The sequence below is a fragment of the Rhinopithecus roxellana genome, chromosome 7 (assembly GCF_007565055.1).
Source record: "Rhinopithecus roxellana isolate Shanxi Qingling chromosome 7, ASM756505v1, whole genome shotgun sequence".
Lineage (NCBI taxonomy): Eukaryota > Metazoa > Chordata > Mammalia > Primates > Cercopithecidae > Rhinopithecus > Rhinopithecus roxellana.
In genome coordinates, this window is record NC_044555.1 from 57,892,667 (window position 1) to 57,913,473 (window position 20,807).

The window sequence follows — 20,807 nt, forward strand, 5'->3', positions numbered from 1 at the left end:
AAAAATTTAAAAAGCAAAAGCATGAGATGGAGGAGCTCACCTGGGGAGTGAATGTAGACAAGAACAGGAGAGGCCCAAGGAGAGTCCTGGGACACCCTGACATTGAGCTGGCTGCGGAGAGAGACTAGGAAGTCCCGGGAGGGAAGCTGAGGAGCAGCTCAATGCACTGGGTCGGAGCCCGGGAGAGGAGGGCGAAAGTGTGACCTCTGGATTTGCTAAAAGGTGGGAGGGGGCCAGGTGGGGAAGCTCGACCTGCATCGACACAGCCTTCTGGAGCTTTTTGCAGAGAAGGAGCAGGGGCAGCTGGGGCAGAGGAGCTCTCGTTTGGGTTTTCAGGGACATCAGAGCGGCGGCTGAGTACCAATGAAAGAGCAATTCGCAAGGCCAGGGAAAGTGCTGGCACCACTTTCCGCGCATGAGGGGGACATGCGGGCAGGGGAGGGGGACACAGGGACAGGGAAGGGGGCAACACGGGGCAGGCGAGGCAGGCATGACGCGAAGTCGGCCCCACGGGCAGTCGCTGTGGGGTGACGACCTCCCGCAGGGCAAGGGACTGGCTGGCCTTAGGGGAGGCGCGAAGCGGGGCGCCCAGGGTGGAGAGGGCGGGGCCCTAGGCGCGCTCGCCCCGCCCCCTGAGCCCGGAGCCGCAGACAAAGAGCGCGCCGCAACGGCGGGGTGGCTGCGGCCGCGGGAGCAGGGCGGACCACACTCGTCCCTGCGCCGCCACGCTGGTGGCTGGACTGGCAGGACTCCTGCCCGCCCGCCCCGCCACCTCCGTCGGAGGCTGAGCTCTGTTTCCCGGCCCTGCCCCAGGCACTCTCCCGCATCCAGCGGTGGCAGGCCCACAGCCGGGTGGGGCGCGACGCCCTCTTGCTGATCAGGAATCTCTGGGAAGCCGAGAAGAAAGACCGGAGAGACTAAGAAAACAGTTGTGGCCTGGGAGATTCGCAATCCCGAGTGCTTGTCACACGGCGCCTGCGACCCCTTTCACTCTCACTGGTAACGCGCGGGATGGGAGGTGAAGCCACATCACTTCCAGGGGCCCTCGTGGCTGCCACGTTCGGACTCCCCTTACCTACAGATGTAGAGTAGGAAACAGGCTGGGGAAGGACAGAGACAGGAAGTTACCCTCTGCCCCGGGCCGAGCTCTGACCTACCTGCTGGCTCTCAGCTCTGCCATCTAGACTATCCAGGACACCTTGGAAGCAGTTGTGACTGTAGCTTCCAGGCCAAGTCAGGCATCAGGGGGATCTCCCAAGGGGGAGAGCATCGGAGGAGAAAGGAGGAGCCGCAAGCTCACTACATTCACCCACTCAGTGGCCCAGCAAAGTCCCCATTCATGTTTCCCCAGCTCGGGATTTTGAAAATTGCCCGCCCACAAGCATGTGGGAACATCTGCAGATTCCCCACACCTGCTCTCCGGGTTTCTACACACACATTTGCAGAAGCATTTGAAAGCAAGATGCCACCAGTCCCATTCTCCGTGGAACCACAACACCCTTGGCACGGAATTCCGCACTCATACAATGGGCCAGCCTCACATCTCCCCAGCTGTCCCACTGACACCCTTACAGCTTTTTTTAAAAATCTAGGATTTGAGGCTGGGCACAATGGCTCATGCCTATAATCCCAGCACTTTGGGAGGCCGAGGCGGGCAGATCACAAGGTCAGGAGTTCGAGACCAGCCTGGCAAATGTGGTGAAACTCTGTCTCTACTAAAAATACAAAAATTAGCCAGGCGTGGTGGCTTGCGCCTGTAGTCCCAGCTACTCACTTGAACCCTGGAGGCGGAGGAGGTTGCAGTGAGCCGAGATTGTGCCACTGCACTCCAGCCTGGGTGACAGAGCAAGACTCCGCCTCAAAGAAAAAAAAAAAAGGCGGGGCGCGGCCGGGCGCGGTGGCTCAAGTCTGTAATCCCAGCACTTTGGGAGGCCGAGACGGGCGGATCACGAGGTCAGGAGATCGAGACCATCCTGGCTAACACGGTGAAACCCCGTCTCTACTAAAAACTACAAAAAAAAAAACTAGCCAGGCGTGGTGGCGGGCACCTGTAGTCCCAGCTAATCGGGAGGCTGAGGCAGGAGAATGGCGTAAACCCGGGAGGCGGAGCTTGCAGTGAGCTGAGATCTGGCCACTGCGCTCCAGCCTGGGCAGCAGAGCGAGACTCCGTCTCAAAAAAAACAAAACAAAACAAAACAAAAACAGCTCACTTCTCCATCCATGTTAGTGTGGTTTGGGGCTACCACGGATGTACTCCCGGTCCCTACCCAAGGCCCTAGCTACCCACAGCCAGTGGGCTCCACATCACCTGGGAGCTTGTGAGAAGTGCAGAATCCCAGGCCCCACGCTGGTGGCTCAGTCAGAAAGTGCACTTTAACAAGGACTTCGGGTGGAGGGTGGCGCCCTACTGACTCAGAGCGCACCCTGGAGGAACCAGGACAGACCTCAGCAAAGGCCTTCTGCACGAGGCAAGCATCATTCCCTCCTCTCACTTCCCCTTCTCTCCCGGAATCCCAGGGTCTGCTGAAGTCTCATCCATCCACCTGGCCCCCACCTTTCCAGGAGAGCGATGGCCTCTCAGACACCTCTGTAGTCCTGGCTCAGAAGCAGAAAGGAGGCCAGGTGCGGTGGCTCACGTCTGTAATCCCAGCACTTTGGGAGGCCAAGGCAGGCGGATCACTAGAGGTCAGGAGTTTGAGACCAGCCTGGCCAACATGGTGAAACCCTGTCCCTACTAAAAATACAAAAAGTAGCCAGACGTGGTGGCAGGTGCCTGTAATCCCAGCTACTCGGGAAGCTGAAGTGGAATTGCTTGAACTCAGGAGGCAGAGGCTGCAATGAGCCAAGATCACGACACTGCACTCTAGCCTGGGTGACAGAACCAGACTCTGTCTCAAAAAAAAAAAAAAAAGACAGGAAAGAGGAGTGTCCCACACCTTGCACAAGAAAAACCAACCACTTCCAAAAGCCATTATCAAGATCAACCTTCAGGTACATGTTCACAGCTTTCCAGGCACGTGGCCCAGCAACTAAACTCATCCTCCCACCCACCTCAGGCCAACCTGACTGGCTAAGGGCCCAGTTCACATCTAGCAACAATCAAAGCAATATTCCCTCTGCAGCGTTTCTCATTTCCAATGCTCCAAGCAGCCATGAGGACAGGCAGAATGCACTGAAAGGGAGGACATCTTGTCCAGCCCCAGGCTGCTCAGCCTCACCTAACTCCTGTGCAAAATGACCATATATGCCTCCACTTTGTTCCCTGTCCATCTGTTCTTTCTTTCTTTCTTTTTTTTTTTTTTTTATCCAGACACAGTGTGGCTCCATTGCTCAGGCTGGAGTGCAGTGATGCAATCACGGCTCACAGCAGCCTCCAACTCCTGGGTTCAAGCAGTCCTCCTGCCTCAGCCTCCCCAGTAGCTGGGATTAGAGGTGCAAGCTACTACGCCTCAGCAATTTTTTATTTTTGTAGAGACGAGGTCTCAATATGTTGCCCAGGCTGTCCTAACTAATATTATACTACGTCACACTTCTTCAAAACTTGGAGGTCCCTTTCCTGAGAGAAATTCTCAGAATAATATTGGACATTCTTCTGTCACTGGGCATTAACTGTGACATACCCAGATGTAAGGCCTTCTCCATGTAACTTCCTTTTTCATTATTTTTATTTAATTTAATTAATTTATTTATTTGAGACAGGGTCTTGTTCTGTCACCCAGGCTGGAGTGCAGTGGCTTGATCTTGGCTCATGCAACCTCCACCTGCTGGGTTCAAGCAATTCTCCTGCCTCAGCCTCCCGAGTAGCTGGGACTACAGGCGCACACCACCATGCCCGGCTAATTTTTTGTATTATTATTATTATTTTTTTTTGAGATGGAGTTTCGAGCCCAGGCTGGAGTGCAATGGCGTGATCTCAGCTCACTGCAACCTCTACCTCCTCTCGGGTTCAAGCAATTCTCCTGCCTCAGCCTCCCGAGTAGCTGGGATCACAGGCATGCGCCACCATGCCCGGCTAATTTTGGTTTTTTTTTTTTTTTTTTTTTTTTTGAGACGGAGTCTCGCTCTGTCGCCCAGGCTGGAGTGCAGTGGCCGGATCTCAGCTCACTGCAAGCTCCGCCTCCCAGGTTTATGCCATTCTCCTGCCTCAGCCTCCCGAGTAGCTGGGACTACAGGCGCCCGCCACCTCGCCCGGCTAGTTTTTTGTATTTTTTCAGTAGAGACGGGGTTTCACCGTGTTAGCCAGGATGGTCTCGATCTCCTGACCTCGGGATCCGCCCGTCTCGGCCTCCCAAAGTGCTGGGATTACAGGCTTGAGCCACCGCGCCCGGCCCTAATTTTGTATTTTTAGTAGAGACGGGGTTTCTCTATGTTGGTCAGGCTGGTCTCGAACTGCTGACCTGAGGTGATCTGCCCGCCTCGGCCTCCCAAAGTACTGGGATTACAGGCATGAGGCCCTATGCCCGGTCAATTTTTTGTATTTTTAGTAGAGACGGGGTTTCACCATGCTGGCCAGGCTGGTCTCGAACTCCTGACCTCGTGATCCACCCACCTTGGCCTCCCAAGGTGTTGGGATTACATGTGAGCCACGGCGCCTGGCCAATTTCCACTTCTTAATGACCAACTGAATGGCCTGTGGGCAGCAACTCCCCCCTCCACCCAGTGAGATCCCAGGGGACACATCATCTGTTTTCCTTGTCACAACGGCCCTCGGAGGCCTGCACTCTTTTCACTGCCATTTCACAGGTGAGGAAACCGAGTCACTGAGCCAGTGGACCATGCAGTGACTTGCCCCTGGCCACACAACTGGCAGTTGGTGACTGCCTCCATTCCTATCTCCACGCTGCACTGCCTTCTCTGGCAGGGCCCCTGAAGTAGAAGGAAGGAAGGGACGCTTTTCCCCCCAGGATGCGTGCATGTGGCCATGGAGTTCCTGTTTTAAAGCTTTGGTGAGGTTTGTCGCTGGGTGGTAACCTGCACATCTTCAGTGTGCAGAGGGCAGGTGTTCATATGTCATACATGAACCTGGGGAACCGTCACCACTGTCAGGACGGTGGCCATTTCTATCTTCCCCAAAAGTGTCCTCGTGCCCCTCTGCCCATCCCTGCAACCACAAATCTGCTCTCTGGCACTATCGAATTTCATTTCAGCGGACTGGACAATCCTCAGGAACCCCAAGGTGAGAGGGGAAAGAGCATTCTGCAATCTTGGAACAATGATACAGAGCAGGATGACCTGGTCCGGAAGGTGGCAGTCAGAATTCAGTGTCCGGCCCTCTGTTCTTCCACTCCACAAGGACTTTCTCAGAGCCTGCTGCTTCCCCAGGCAGCTTCTGTGGCAGAACCACTGAGTTGACTGAGAGACCAGCTTTCCCTGGAAGGATGGAGGCCAGCGTGGGTATGCTGGTACCATCTAGTGCTGGTGGGGTGGGTAGGCAGACTGCCTGTGTCAGACCCAAATCCCTGCTCATGGGAAGCCCCTGTGCAAGTGGGAGGGAGCCAGAGAAGCCACCTTGCTCAGTGGGTGGGAGAGCAGCTTGGAGGAAGACGTCGCTGAAGAGGGGACACTGGCTGCCACCCTTGCTCCTGCACTCAAGCAGTACTTTCTCTCCCCTACAGTTGCCTACGTGTTGGTGATGGTCTCCCTCTTATTAAAAGGGGAGCCTAGGGCCAGGCGTGGTGGCTCACTCCTATAATCCCAGCACTTTGGGAGGCCGGTACGGGTGGATCACCTGGGGTCGAGAGTTCAAGACCAGCCTGACCAACACGGAGAAACCCCGTCTCTACTAAAAATACAAAATTAGCCAGGCATGGTGGCGCATGCTTGTAATTCCAGCTACTCGGGAGGCTGAGGCAGGAGAATCGCTTGAACCCTGGAGGTGGAGGTTTCAGTGAGCCTAGAACATGCCATTGCACTCCAGCCTGGGCAACAAGAGTGAAACTCTGTCTCAAAAAAAAAGGGGGAGGGGGAGCCTGGGGGAGGGGGCGAGGCCCTGTCTGCAGTGTCTCTCTGCTGAATGCCCTGCACCCAGGATGGCTGCCAGCACCGTGGGGGCTCACATGTAGGTGCTTTAGGCAAGAATGCCCAGGAGACCACCAGAAGGGCTGGCCAGGTGTCCTTTGGCCTCCCCCGATGTGGACGGAGGGGAGACGACAGGTGGTCCTGACCCACTCGCCTTGTAAAGCCTGAGTAGGATGGGCGGGAGGCCAGTCCCAAGCACCAGGGATTTATCCCCTGACCATCTCCGGCGTGCCCGGATGCTAGCAAGCACATCATGGTGTCAGAGAGGGAGTGCCAAGGCCGAGAGACAAGTTCAGCAGAGTGTGGACCATGATGAGATATACGACAAGGGGGCCCGGTGGCAGTGGAGGGACATGGGCTGCAGGAAAGGCTCGGGAGCTGGGGACATGTTGCTTCCTGCCTTCCATTCTGGGCAACCGGCCTGCTTCCTTTTCCTAGCTCAACACGCAGTAATCCCGCATTTTCAGGGGAGGTCCCAGATTTTCCGAACTAGGAGGACATGATTGGAATATAGGAATGGGGCTGAGGTTCCAATATGACACACACAAGTGCCTGTGACAGCCCACATCCGTGGAATAAAGGAACCATGTGGTCATCTCACTAGACACAGAAGCAGCACTGCACAATCCAACGCCTCTCATGATAGAAACAAACTAGGAATAGAATGGGAACTTCCTTACACTGATAAAGGACAGCTATGAAAAAGCCACAGCTAACTTTATACTCCCTAGTGAAAGACTGGAGGCTTCTTTACCTCTAAGATAAGGAACAAGGGAAAGACACTTCACCGGCACTTCTATTCAACATTGTACTAGTGACTCTAGCCACAGCAAATTAACAAGAAAAAGAAATCGAAGGGTTGGGCACGGTGGCTTACACTGGCAATCCCAGCACTTTGGGAGGCCGAGGTGGGCAGCATTACTCGAGGCCAGGAATTCGAGACTAGCCTGGCCAACATGGCAAAATCTCGTCTCTACTAAAAATACAAAAATTAGCTGCGCGTGGTAGTGAGTGCCTGTAATCCCAGCTACATGGGAGGCTGAGGCAGGAGAATCACTTGAACCCAGGAGGCGGAGGTTGTAGTGAGCTGAGATCACACCACTGCACTCCAGTCTGGGCGACAGAGTGAGACTGTGTCTCAAAAAAAAAAAAAAAAAAAAAAAAAAAAAAAAAAAAAGAGAAATTGAAGGCATCCAGATTGGAAAGGAAGAAGAAAAACGATTTCTATTTGCCAATGACATGATCCTAATATGCAGATAATCCTGAGGACTCTGCTGAACAAATTATACTTAATAAACAATTTTAGTAAGGTTGCAAGATATAGGATCAATGTATAAAGATCAATTTTTTTTTGAGACAGAGTCCTGCCCCTGTCACCCAGGCTGGAGTGCAGTAGTGCGATCTCAGCTCACTGCAACCTCTGCCTCTGGGGTTCACACGATTCTCTTGGCTCAGTCTCCTAAGTAGCTGGGATTACAGGCACACACCACCATGCCCCGTTAAATTTTTTTGTATTTTTAGTAGAGACGGGGTTCCACTATGTTGGCCAGGCTGGTCTTGAACTCCTGACCTCAGGTGAGCCACCCGCCTTGGTCTCCCAAAGTGCTGGGATTACAGGTGTGAGCCAACACACTCGGCCAATCAATTGTATTTCTATACAGCAGCAATGAGAAGGCTGAAAGTGAAATTAAGAAAACAATTCCATTTACGATAGCATCATAAAGAAAATACTCATGAATAAACTTAACAAAAGTGCAAAACATCATTTAAAGAAATTAAAGACCTAAATAAATGGAAAACATACCCCATGCTCATGAACAATAACCCCCAATTCATCCACAAATTTGATGCAATCTGTATCAAAATGCCAGCTGGCTTCTTTCCAGAAATTAACAACCTGATCCTGAAATTAATATGGAAATTTGAGGGACTTAGAATAGACAAAACAGTCTTGAAAAAGACATACAAAGTTGGAGGACTCTCATTTCTTTATTTCAAAACTTGCTACAAAACTGCAGTAATGAAAGCAGTGTGGTGCTGGCTTAAGGACAGACATTTTTCTAAAGAAGATACACAAATGGCCAACAAGCACAAGAAAAGATGCTCAACATCATTTAGCTAACAGGAAGTGCAAATCAAAATCACAATGAGATACCACTTCACACCCAGCAGGACAGCCATAACAAAAACCCAGAAAATAACAACTGTTGGCAAGGATACAGAGAAATTGGAACCCTTGCATGTTGCTGGTAGGAATGTAAACTTGTTCCAGCCACTGTGGAAAGCAGTTCAATGGCTACAGGCAAATACTCCAAAGAATTAAAAGCAAGGATTCAAACAGATACAAGTAGACCAGTGTGCCGGGCGCGGTGGCTCAAGCCTGTAATCCCAGCACTTTGGGAGGCCGAGACGGGCGGATCACGAGGTCAGGAGATCGAGACCATCCTGGCTAACACGGTGAAACCCCGTCTCTACTAAAAAATACAAAAAAACTAGCCGGGCGAGGTGGCGGGCGCCTGTAGTCCCAGCTACTCGGGAGGCTGAGGCAGGAGAATGGCGTGAACCCGGGAGGCGGAGCTTGCAGTGAGCTGAGATCCGGCCACAGCACTCCAGCCTGGGCCACAGAGCGAGACTCCGTCTCAGAAAACAAACAAACAAACAAGTAGACCAGTGTTCACAGCAGCGCTATTCACAACAGCCCAAGGGAGGTGGAAGCACCCCAAATGCCCATCAACTGACGAATGGATAAATATTATGTTGTCTATCACAAAATGAAATATTATTTGGCAATAAAAAGAAATTGACTACTGATACATGGATGAACCTTGAAAACATTATGATTAATGAAAGTCAGACACAAAAGGTCAGTTTCTATGAAACGTTTAGAATAAACAAATCCATAGAGACAGGAAGTAGACTGGTGGGTGCCAGGGGCTAGGAAGTTTGTAGGAGAAATGGAGGTGTGACCGCTAATGAGTGCAGGGTTTCTTCTGGGGTGATGAAAATGTTCTGGAATTACTGGTGTGGGTTGCACAACCTTGTGAATATACTAAAAACCAGTGAGTTGTACACTTCGAAAGGGTAAGTTGTACGATAGGAGAATTATAGCTCAATACAGCTGTAATTTTGGAAGTGCTGTGAGTCATTGGCAGAAAATGGCTTGGAACACAACGCTAGACTAGAGACTTGGGGGTTCCTACCCTGGGGGTCCCAGGCCTCTGTGGATTGTATATGGAAGGCGCTGCAGATGCACTTGTGCTTTTTTCTGAAAATCAGACCCATGAAGTGTCTCACCCTGACAAGGTGCAGGGGCCCAAGGGGGTGCAGATGAGGTTACTCAGGGGAGACAGGGAGAAGTATTCCCTGAAGATGGGGGAGCACCCATGTTTAAGCTGGCCGGGAGGCAGGCACGGGGTCCCAGAAGCTGACCAGTCTTTTGGAGCAAAAGCGCCTTCTCCTCTGAAGAGGCTGGGATCTGGTGATGCGTCCACCTCCAGAAGCACAGTCCCCTGGGACAGCTCATGGCTTGCACTGCTTTCCGTATCCACTTTTTTCAGTCCTCGTTTTCTCTTAGCTGTAAAGGATAGTTCTCCTCCTAAAATCCGGGCTCTGATTGGGCCAAGGAGGAATGTAGAAAGTGAAAGTTTGCAGCCAAACTTCCACGGGAGTTTTCAAAGGGAGCCCAGCAGGAAAGCGCACAGAGGGTGCATGCGGTAGTGGCCCTCCTCCTGGTGGGTCTCCTTGGAGAGGGCAAGTCCATTCCATGAAGGAGAGCTTAGGGCGCAGAGCAGGGAGGGCCTAGCCAGGTTCACCTCCCTGAAGGCAGGCCCAGCCCGACCTGCTGAGGCCTTCCCGGAGGGCTGTGGGGAGCCCCAAGGGTTACTGGTGTCTTCCCATGGCTCATTTCAGGCCTGGGATGCAGCTCGGGTCGCTCTCCCCTATCCACGCGTCCCCACGAGGTTGGCCTTAAATGAAGAGCGACACCAATCCTTCTCCAGGAAAGTCAAGACGGCCCCGGATGAATCGCTTGGAGAAATCGCTTGCCGTTTGATGGAATAACTCCCGAAAAGGAAGCAGTAGGATGGGATCCAGAGTCCCCGTCAACCAACCATCCCAGCCCCGGAATCCAACACGGATTCCACAGGACGCCCTCTGGGTCGCATTCCTATCCCGCTAGGGGGCTGGCAATGGCCACACAAGATTTCCAAACAGCGGGAACAAGAGACGAGGAGTGGCAGCCAAGAACTGAGAGGGAAGAAGGCGGAGGACAGCGAAAGGGAGAAGCCGAGGACCCCGCGCACCCCCGGAGAAGGGCCGGGGAGAGGGGACCCGGAGTTCCGCCAGGCTGAGGCAAGATTTGCGTCCCCGCCCTGCCCCTCCGCTCCCGCACAAGGTGGCCAGAAGAGCTGGCTCACAGCGTGAAGTCAGCCCCCGGATTCCTGGGAATTCTTCCCCGCGCCCCGCCCCGCCCCCCCTCACCCCCGGAGTCCTCGCCGATCCCTGCACGGGTTCCCCCACGTTCTCCCAACCCAACACCCTTCCTTGCAAAGCACTTGATTGCTTCCCAGTCCAGACCAATAAACCCGGGAGCTGAATCCAGGCCACTAAACGCACACCTGTCTGAGCCCTGTCTGCTCCTGGGTGCCTTGACCTTGACCTCCCGCCACTTAGCCCTAGGGGGTATCAGCCCACAGCATCCGGGACATTTCTCTAGACAGTTTGCAGGGTGCACACAGAAAGTACACAAATGCGGGGCCGGGGGAGCCTCCGCGCACACAGAGACGGGGCACAGGAACGCACTCACGTAGTCACGCCACGCACAGGCAAGAAGCCCCGTTTCGGGCCGCGGGGCTGGGCTCCAGGTCCGAGCTCGGGGCCCCGCGTCTCCTTCCCTCCCTGCGGGGCCTTCCTGGTCCACGCCCCCCAAAGCCCGGTCAGGCACTGCCACCCGCAGAGAGCCCAACCCGCTGATCCCGGCGGTGCCCACTCACCCGAGACGCCCAAGGCCCGGGAGCCCAACGTTCGGGTAGGGCCAGGCGGGAGTGGGTGTCGGGGTGGGCACCCAGTCCCCGGCCGGACTTGGACCGCGCTCGGGGACGCCCACGCACTCCTACGCTCCAGGCCCGCCGGGATCGAGATTCGGCGCCCCCCCCGCACGGCGGGAGCCTGGCTCCCTCCCCCGCCCTCGGTCCTGCGGGGAGAGCGTGTGCGGGGAACTGCGCTCGTTGCTATGCAACCTCCTTCCCGCGCCCGCCGCATCGCGCCTCCCGGGACGGAAGCGCGCCCCACCCGGGCCAACCCCAACTTCCCACCCCACCCGTGGCTGGTTTCCACGGAGCGACAACACCCAATAGCCCCAGGATGGGAGGGTGCGGACGGCACACTACCTTTTCCTCCTCAAGCCCTCCCGCTCTCCCACGCCCGCCGCTCCGCCGCTCCGGGCCTCCCCACTGGCCCGCTCCTTCCCGCGGAGGGCCGCGCCCCCGCCGCAGCGCTGGCAGCCCTACCTGCAGCATCACTTTGTACTGCTCCTCCGGTTTCTGGACCACGCACATATTACATCCCATGGTGCTGGCCGGCGAGAGGAGGCGGAGGGTGGGAACCGGAAGACGCCTTTCACTGGCCCGGGCGCGGGACCTCGGGTCCCGGGCCGGGGCCGGGGGCCATACCCTGGCGCGGGGGGCGGGCCGCCTAGCGGGGGAGGGGGGCACGCCCCCGAGGTGGGGGCAGCGGCTCGCCCCTCAGGTTAACTCTTCGCTGGCCGAGGCCAGGCGCGGGCATGCTCCCTCGCACCCGGCCAGGAGAAAAAGGGCAGCGGGGGATGGGCGGGCGCGCCGGGCGTTGCCAGGCTACGGCCCCCCAGGGAGCGCGGGGTCGCGCCGGGCCGCCAGGGACAGTCAGGGGCCGTGGGCCGCGCGCCTCCCCGCCCGCGGGGCCCGCCGCTGCCGCTGCCGCCTCCGGCTCCTGCCCATGGCCGCCAGCCCTGAGAGCCCGGCCCTCGCGCTCGGCGCCGCGGCCCGGCCCGCGACAGGGGGGCAGCGGCGCGGCGGCGGCGGCCCCCGCCCGCGGCCAGGCCAGCGCCCTCGCTCCCGCCTCGCCCAGCCGCGCTCTCGGCGCTCCCGGCGCCCGCTCTTCGTCCAGCAGCCGCCGGCCGTCTCCAGCTCCCGCCCGGGACGACGGGCACGCGCGCGCGCCCACGGCGGCGGGGGAAGGGCGCGGGCATGGGGCGCACGCGCGCCGGGAGGGGCGGGGAGGGGAGCGGGGCCTGCTGCGTGAGGGAGCCGCGGGGGCGCAGGAGCCGGCGCGGGAAGCTGGGGGCGGGCTCTCGACGGAAGCGGGCGGGAGTCCTAGGCACTCCACGACACCCGGCGTCCGGTCCTGAGGGGCGGGCACCCGGCACGTTGTCTGCGTGATGCTGCTCTGGGAGAGAGGGGTCCTGCCAAGAGGAGCAGTCTCCTGGGTCCCCCAGAGAGAGTCCGCGATTTCAGCCCCTCTCCCGCGTCCTGGACGCAGCAGCCCTCACGCCTCTGCTCCTTCCTCGGGCTTCTCCTTAAATGACTGCATCCCTCCTTCAACTCAGCCATTCCTTGCTGTCTTTGAAACGGACACCTTTGTTTAAAACAAGAAAGAAAGAAAGGGAGGAAAGAAAGGAAAGAAAAGAGAGAAAGAGAGAGAGAAAGGATGAGCGAAGCGTGGGGAGGGGGTAGGTCGTGGGGAGAGTGGCCGGAGCAGCCTCGGAGGCCTTGGGACCCGGACCTGCACACAGCACTGGCCAGCGTGGGTCCGCTGCCTACCTGTTCCTCAGCCCCAGCCCTCACCCGGCCCCCGCTTTCACAGCCTTTCCATCTCTTCCTCTTCTCTCCCACCACCTGCCCCCTCTTCTTGGACAAGCCTGGAGGGAGAAGGCCTTTGCCTGGAAAGCAGCAGCGGGTGGAAGGCTGCGTTCCCAGGGGCTGCCCCGGCTGCAGGAGATCACTTGGAGAAATTGGTACATGCTTCATTTCCAGGTTTGGGCAAATGAGGGAACCCCCAGCCACACGGGGCTGTTTCATTAGAGCCCTTCCTTTCCTCCCTGACTCCTTAGAGGACAAATCAGGAATGGCAGGCCTGCCCAGAATGTGGAGAAGGAAGGCAAGTTTCTCATCCGGGGCTTTTGCCGGAAAGCAGAACTTGAGACAAGGGTTGGTGTGCAGGTTGCAACCTGCCACCCAATGGCTGGCTAGTCTTGAGGAATGGCGTCGTATTGAGGGCTCAGCATCCATCACTGCTGCTGGTGGGGGAACATTGACTAGCGGCAGTGTCTAGATGAGCTGTGGTAAGAGGAAGCCCTTGCCGTTGGGCTTATACAGAGCCTCCAGCCCGCCCACCATGGCCACTGGCATCGTGTGTCCATCGCATCCTGGGGAGAAGCTGGCTGACCTCCACCAGATGGTCCCCTCTGTTCGCCAGCTTCTGGCGCGCCCCGTCCACACTGCATGCTCCCCAGCGGCATGGGCGCAAGCACGGGGCTCCACACGCTCCCTGAGCACTCCTGTAGGTACCTCTTCACCAAACCTGTCTCTTCTTCCAATCTTTCTCCACCCGGGTCCCTGACCAGTCAGCCCAGACATTTTCCACCACCCAGGGGTCACAGACCCCTTCGTCTCATGCCATTTCTCCCTCTACAAAGTAGGCAACCTAGTGTCTTGCTCCCCGAGAGGATGTCCCCTCACTGCTGTCCCTCAGGGCCACCCTGCATAGGGCCTCAGTGTGGCAGCAGGTGTTTTTCCTAGTGGTGACATGAGATGACCAGTCGAGGACCTGGGTCTGAGTCAGTCATGGGGACATCCCACCACCACCACCCATGAGGCCATAGGTGTGAGCTGAGGGGGCATGCCAGTGTGAAAGAGCCGGGTGACTGGGGGTCTGGACTGCCTAGGCCTCAATGTGCCATCTCCATCTCAATACTCAGTTCACAGTGGGTGGCTTGGGTCACACAGGCCCTGGATGCCCCATGGTCAGGCTCTTAAGTCTCTCCTAGGTCCCAGTAGCATGGTCACAGCTATGTTTTTTTCAGTGGTGAGTAGCCCTGCCACTGAAGGTGTGGCCCTGCCACAGCCCCTATGGTCCCTGCTGGGATCCTTCCTTTGAGGCTTCCTGATAGCTCCGCACAGCATCCTGGCCTACCATGGACAGATCCCTCCAGCACCTTTAGGTTGGTGGGCTCTCACTGCTGGTGGCAGAGCAGTTGCTCTGCAGCCCAGTCCTTCTGCAGGGTCCTTTCTTGCTCTGGATCCCACTCAAAACAGGTCTCAGCCGGGCGTCGTAGCCCGCACCTGTAGTCCCAGCTACTCAGGAGGCTGAGGCGGGAGGATGGCTGGCCCCAGGAATTCAATGTTACAAGGAGCTGTGGTTGCACCACTGCACTCCAGCTGGGGCACAACAAAACAAAAAAAGAACTGGTCTTGCCTGTGCGTCCGAAAGCCCACTCCATTAGACATTCCACCAATTTGGTGATCTACACAGCATCATGCCAGATAAATCCCTTTTCTGGCACCACCATGCTCCCCGGGGCACTTCAGCATTCTTTAACCTGAAGATGGGTACCCAGGTGAGTCTGGCCCAGATTCCTATCTGGATGGGTCCTATCTTACTCTGTGCTGATGAGGTAAGTCCCTGCTCTCCCTCCACGTCCCAGAGCTTGGACCCACTGGAGATGCCAGGACACCCCACAGAAGGGCTCCACTCTGACCCACCATAGAGAGCTTCAAAAAGGCCGTGGTGTTCTTAGAAGCAGGACACACAGAGGAGCCCACCCTTCTGACTACAGTTGTCCTTCAGTGTCCACGGGGCATGGGTTCCAGGCTTCCCCCTACCGGGGATACCAAAATCCATGGATGCCCAAATCCCTGATCTAAAATGGCATACTATTTGCATAGAACCTTTCCTCATCCTCCCTAATGCTTTAAATCTTCTCTAGATTATTCATATTACCGGATGCAATGTCAATGTTACATAAACAGCTACAGTGTATTGATTTTTTTTTCTTGAGATGGAGTCTCACTCTGTCGCCCAGGCTGGAGTGCAGTGGCGCGATCTCGGCTCACTGCAAGCTCCACCTCCCAGGTTCACACCATTCTCCCACCTCAGCCTCCCTAGTAGCTAGGACCACAGGCGCCTGCCACCATGCCCGGCTAACTTTTTGTATTTTTAGTAGAGACGGGATTTCACCGTGTTAGCCAGGATGGTCTCGTGATCCGCCCGCCTTGGCCTCCCAAAGTGCTGGGATTACAGGCATGAGCCACCGTGCCTGGCCTGACTTGTTTTTTAATTTGTATTATCTTTATTGTTGTATTGTTATTTTTTATTTTTCAAGTGTTTTCCATCCATGGCCAGTTGAATCCTCAGATGTGAAACCCACAGATACGAAGGCCAACTGTATTTTTTCCACTGGATGCGTGCAATCCCCAGTCCTCAGCTCAGCCCTGTCAGATATGTGAGTGGGGACCCCTGTTTCCCAGGAGTCTCTAACGACCTTGCCCACTGGCTTTTCCAGAAGGGACTGTCAGGTAGGCTGAAAACAGACTATGACCCAGAAACTCTGTCCAGCTCCCTTCTCCTGGGAGCCTTGGCCTAGAGGGACCGGGTTGCCCTTTCCTTACTTGGCCATGAGCTGAGTTTGCTGCTTTGTTTTCTCTCCATAGGTCGTGCTGTTGGCCTTGTATCTAAAGAAGTCATCACCAAACCCAGTATCACCTAGATGTTCCCATGTTATTCTCTAGGACTCGATAGTTTTGTGTTTTACATTTGAGTCCATGATCTGTTTTGAGCTAACGTTTGTGAAGGATGGAAGGTCTGTCTCAGATCATTTTTCTCACAGTTCTGGAGGCTGGGAAGCCCAAGATCACAGTGCCAACAGGTTCCATGCTTGGTGAAGGTCTCTTCCATCAACGATGTCTTTTCATGATGTCCCTACATGTTGGAAAAGGGGGGAAAAGCAAGACCGCTCCGTGAAGCCTCTTTTATCAGGGCACTAATCCTGTTCATGAGAGTGGAGCCCTCATGACCGAATCACCTCTCAAAGGCCCTGCCCTGTGATACCATCATCTTGGTAATTAGGTTTCAGCATATGAATTTTGGAAGGCCACATACCTTCAAGCCACAACAGTCTGTGCCTGGGTTCATTTTTCCATGTAGATGTCCAGTTGTTCCAGCACCATTTGCTGGGAAGGCTACCCTTTCTCCATGGAATTGCCTTTGCTCTTTGGTCTATTTCTGCTATTCTTCCTTCCTCCCTTCCTTCCTTCCTTCCTTCCTTCCTTCCTTCCTTCCTTCCTTCCTTCCTTTCTTTTTTTGAGACGGAGTCTGGCTCTGTGGCCCAGGCTGGAGTGCAGTGGCACAATCTTGGCTCACTGCAACCTCCACCTCCCGGGTTCATGCCATTCTCCTGCCTCAGCCTCCCTAGTTGCTGGGATTATAGGCACCCGCTACCAGACCCAGCTAATTTTTGTATTTTTAGTAGAGATGGTGTTTCACCATGTTGGCCAGACTTGTCTCAAACTCCTGACCTCAGGTGATCCACCCACCTCAGCCTCTCAAAGTGCTGGGATTACAGGTGTGAGCCACCTGCACCTGGCCTGCTACATCATTTTTTCAGATGGGCAGGGCCCCGGGGGGCTTCTCATGTTCTCGTATGAACGTGGTATTTTCCTTCTGTCTTTCGTTGTTGTTGTTGCTTCAGATTCACAGAGCCAGATTATCATTATCCATCAACACTTACCCACCCAAGACCCTCTTTCATTTTATTTTCTGTTTAGAAAATAAGCTAAGGCCAGGCACGGTGGCCAGCACTTTGGAAGGCCAAGGTGGGCGGATCTCCTAAGATCAGAAGTTCGAGACCAGCCTGGTCAACATGGTGAAACCCAGTCTGTAACAAAAATACAAAAATAAAAATAAAAATAGCCGGGTGTGGTGGTGTGTGCCTGTGATCCCAGCAACTCAGAAGGCTGAGGCAGGAGAATCACTTGAACCTGGGAGGTGGAGGTTGCAGTGAGCCGAGATTGCGCCACTGCACTCCAGCCTGGGTGGCAGAGACTCCATTTCAAAAAAGTAAATCAATAAGGCTGGGCGCAGTGCCTCAAGCCTGTAATCCCAGCGCTTTGGGAGGCCGAGGCGGGCAGATCATGAAGTCAGGAGTTCAAGACCAGCCTGGCTAACATGGTGAAACCCCTTCTCCATTAAAAATTCAAAAAATGAGCCGGGCGCAGTGGCAGGCGCCTGTAATCCCAGCTACTTGGGAGGCTGAGGCAGGAGAATTACTTGAACCCAGGAGGCAGAGGTTGCAGTGAGCTGAGATTATGCCACTGCACTCCAGCCTGGGTGGCAGAGACTCCATCTCAAGAAAATAAATAAATAAGGCCAGGCACGGTGGCTCACGCCTGTAATCCCAACACTTTGGGAGGCCGAGGCGAGTGGATCACGAGGTCAGCAGTTCAAGACCAGCCTGGCCAACATGATGAAACCCCATCTCCACTAAAAATACAAAAAAATTAGCCCAGGCACAGTGGCAGGCACCTGTAATCCCAGCTACTCGGGAGGCAGGAGAATTGCTTGAACCCAGGAGGCAGAGGTTGCAGTGAGCTGAGATCGCTCCACTGCACTGCAGACTGAGTGACAGAGCAAGACTCCATCTCAGAAAATAAATAAAATAAAATAAATACAAATAAAAAATAAACTAATGAATGTCTGTAAGTCCACTGGCCAGCCCAGGAATGAGCCCCACACCAATGCCCTACTGAAATACACCCGGGTGCTCTACTGTCTCCCCAAATCTACCTCCCCACTCCAAGATAACCAGTATCCTGCATTTTGTATCTATTATTCTTCTGCTTTTGAAAATTTTGATAGCAGCTGGGGCAACATAGTGACACCCTGTCTCTACAAAAAATTAGAAAATCAACCAGGCATGGTGGTGTATTACTGTGGTCCCAGCTACTCGGGAGGCCGAGATGGGAGGATCGCTTAAGCCCAGAAGGTCAAGGCTGCCGTGAGCTATGATCACACCACTGTACTCCAGCCTGGGTGACAAAGTGAGACCCGGTCTGGAAAAAATATATCAAAAATAAAAAATAATAAAATAAAATTGTGACCAAACATGTATATAACACAACACTTGCCATTTTAACCATTTTTCAGTACAAGTCAGTGGTACAACTGACTAGTGTTGTGTAAGTAGAGCATTCACACTGTTCAGCCATCACCACTGTTTCCCAAACACTCCCATCACCCCAAACAGAAACTTTGCACCCGTTGAGCAATAGCTCCCCAGTTCCTGCTCCCCCAGCCCCTAGTAACCTGTAGCCACTTTCTGTCTCTATGAATTTGCCCATTCTAGATATTTTATGTAAGTGGAATCACTGTATTTGTCCTTTTGTGACTGGCTTAAGTGGCTTAGCATGTTGTTTCCAGGTTGATGTATCTTGTAACATACATCAGAACTACGTTCCTTTTGATGGCGCAATAGTAATCTGTTGTGCGGGTATACCACATTTTCTTTATCCATTCATTTGTCGATGGGCACTTGGATTGCTTCCCGCTTAGGTTTTTTTTTTGGCAGAGGGCAGGGTCTGGCTCTGTTGCTCAGAATGGAATATAGTCGCGCCATCTCAGCTCACTGCATCTTCCACCTTCTGGGCTCAAGCGATCCTCCCTCTGATCCTCCCACCTCAGCCTCCCAAGTGGCTGCGACTACAGCACACGCCACCACACTCAGCTAATAATTTAAAATTTTTTTTGTAGAGACAGGGTCTCACTATATTGCCCAGACTGGCCTCAGACTCCTGGGCTCAAACGATCCCTCCACCTCAGCCTCCCAAAGTGCTGGGATTACCAGTGTGAGCCACCACCCCGGGGCATAGTTTTTTGTGTTTTTTTCCCAATTTTTTTTTAATATAGCTGTATCATATATGCCTAAAATTATATGTTCTTTAGTTGAGCTTATTTTTTCCCCTATTCCCTCAGATTTCTTTGTCATAGTTTAGCTTATTTTTGAACTTTATGCAAAAGTGTCCTATGTATAGTTTTCTGGGACTTGCTTTTTTTCTCTTCAACATTATGTAACTAAGATTTTTTTCCATGATGCTGTCTGTAGCCATAGTTCATTCATTTATACTGATATATAATATTCCGTAATTTATTTACCCATTTTCTTGTTGGAGGGCACTTGGGTTGGATCCAGTTTCCTTGCTACTAAACAGCATTGCAGCCGGGCGCAGCGGCTCACGCCTGTAATCCCAGCAGTTTGGGAGGCTGAGGCGGGCAGATCATCTGAGGTCAGGAGTTTGAGACCACCCTGGTCAACATGGTGAACTCCCATCTCTACTAAAAATGCAAAATTAGACGGGCATAGTGGTACGTGCCTGTAATCCCAGCTACTTAGGAGACTGAGACAGGAGAATCGCTTGAACCAGGGAGGCAGAGGTTGCAGTGAGGTGAGATTGTGCCATTGCACTCCAGCCTGGGCAACAAGAGCGAAACTCCATCTCCAAAAATAAAAATAAATAAACAGCATTGCTGTGAACATTTGTGTACCTGTCTCCTAGTGCAAGGTGGAGAAGTTGCTCTTGTTATGTATGCCCAGGAGTTACTGTAACATAAGCATGCAACTTTGCATAAGCCCTAATTGTTTTCCAAAGTGCTCCTATCAATTTATACTTCCACTAACAATGTGTACAAGATCCTTTTTGATCTACATCTTTCTCAACTATTTTTTTTTTTTTTTAAGACAGTCTTGCTCTGTAACCCAGGATGGAGTGCAGTGGCGCGATCTCAGCTCACTGCAAGCTCCGCCTCCCGGGGGCAGCGTATATCTTCTTCAACTCTTGCTATTTGGGGGGATTCCTTCGTTTTTGCCAGACTGATGGGTGTGAAACAGTATCCCACCATAATCTTGCATTTCCCTGATTACCAGCAAGGCTGCTCTTTTCTTCCATGGTTTCGGGCCATATGTGTTTTCTCTTCTGTTTTGCCTGGAGTTGTCTTTTGCCCGTTTTTATATTTTCTTCTTCCTTTTGCCAGCTATGTGTGTTCTCTCATTTGTGGCTTGCCTTTTGACTTTCTTTAAGGAGTCTTTCATAAAAAGAAGTTTCTAATTCTAGTGTAATTAAATCCATCTTATCTTACCTTTTTTTTTTTTTTTTTGACAGGGTTTCTTTGCCCAGTCTGGAGTGCAGTGGCACAAACATGGCTCACTGCAGCTTCGAACTCCTGGGCTAAAGGGATCATCCCACCTCAGCTGCCCATGTAGCTGAGACTACAGGTGCCCACCACCACACCCAGATAATTTCTTAATTTTTTATACAGATGAAGTCCTATCATGTTGTCCAGTCTGGTCTCAAACTCCTGGGCTCAAGCAATCTTCCCACCTCCACTTTCCAAAGTGCTGGGATAACAGGCATGAGCCACCATTCCGGCTACCTTATTTTTTTCTTAAGGATTAATGCTTCTTATATCTGGTTTAAGAAATCCTTTTCTAATCCAAAGTCAGAAAGATATTCTTTTACATTTTCTTTTAAGAATTTTAAAGTTTCCTTTTTGACATTTAAATCCTTAATCCATGTGGAAATTATTTTTGTGTAAGATGTGGAGGGCCTAATTTCATTTTTCCCCATTATAAATCACCTCTATTTCCTTCTCCTTTTGTTAAATAATCCCTCTTTCCTCCCTGATCTGCCTTGCCCCCTTGTCATATTATATATGTATTATTCTCTCTTTTTTTTTGAAACAGGTTCTCACTCTGTCACCCAGGCTAG

At 53.4% G+C, this 20,807-nt stretch overlaps 1 protein-coding gene across 4 annotated transcripts in view; it reads right to left on the reverse strand.

Annotated features, from left to right (window-relative positions):
• The window catches only part of PDZD4 (PDZ domain containing 4), a 29,210-nt gene extending 17,011 nt beyond the window's left edge, over positions 1-12,199 (reverse strand). For 2 of the 4 annotated variants that reach the window (XM_030933482.1, XM_030933481.1), the window contains exon 1: positions 11,526-12,199. In XM_030933482.1, the coding sequence (XP_030789342.1) occupies positions 11,526-11,585 (60 nt within the window). In that variant the 5' untranslated portion in view covers positions 11,586-12,199. The remainder of the gene's footprint in view (positions 1-11,525) is intronic. The other 2 variants (XM_030933484.1, XM_030933487.1) reach the window with 1 other exon arrangement.
• Positions 12,200-20,807: the final 8,608 nt, after the last annotated feature.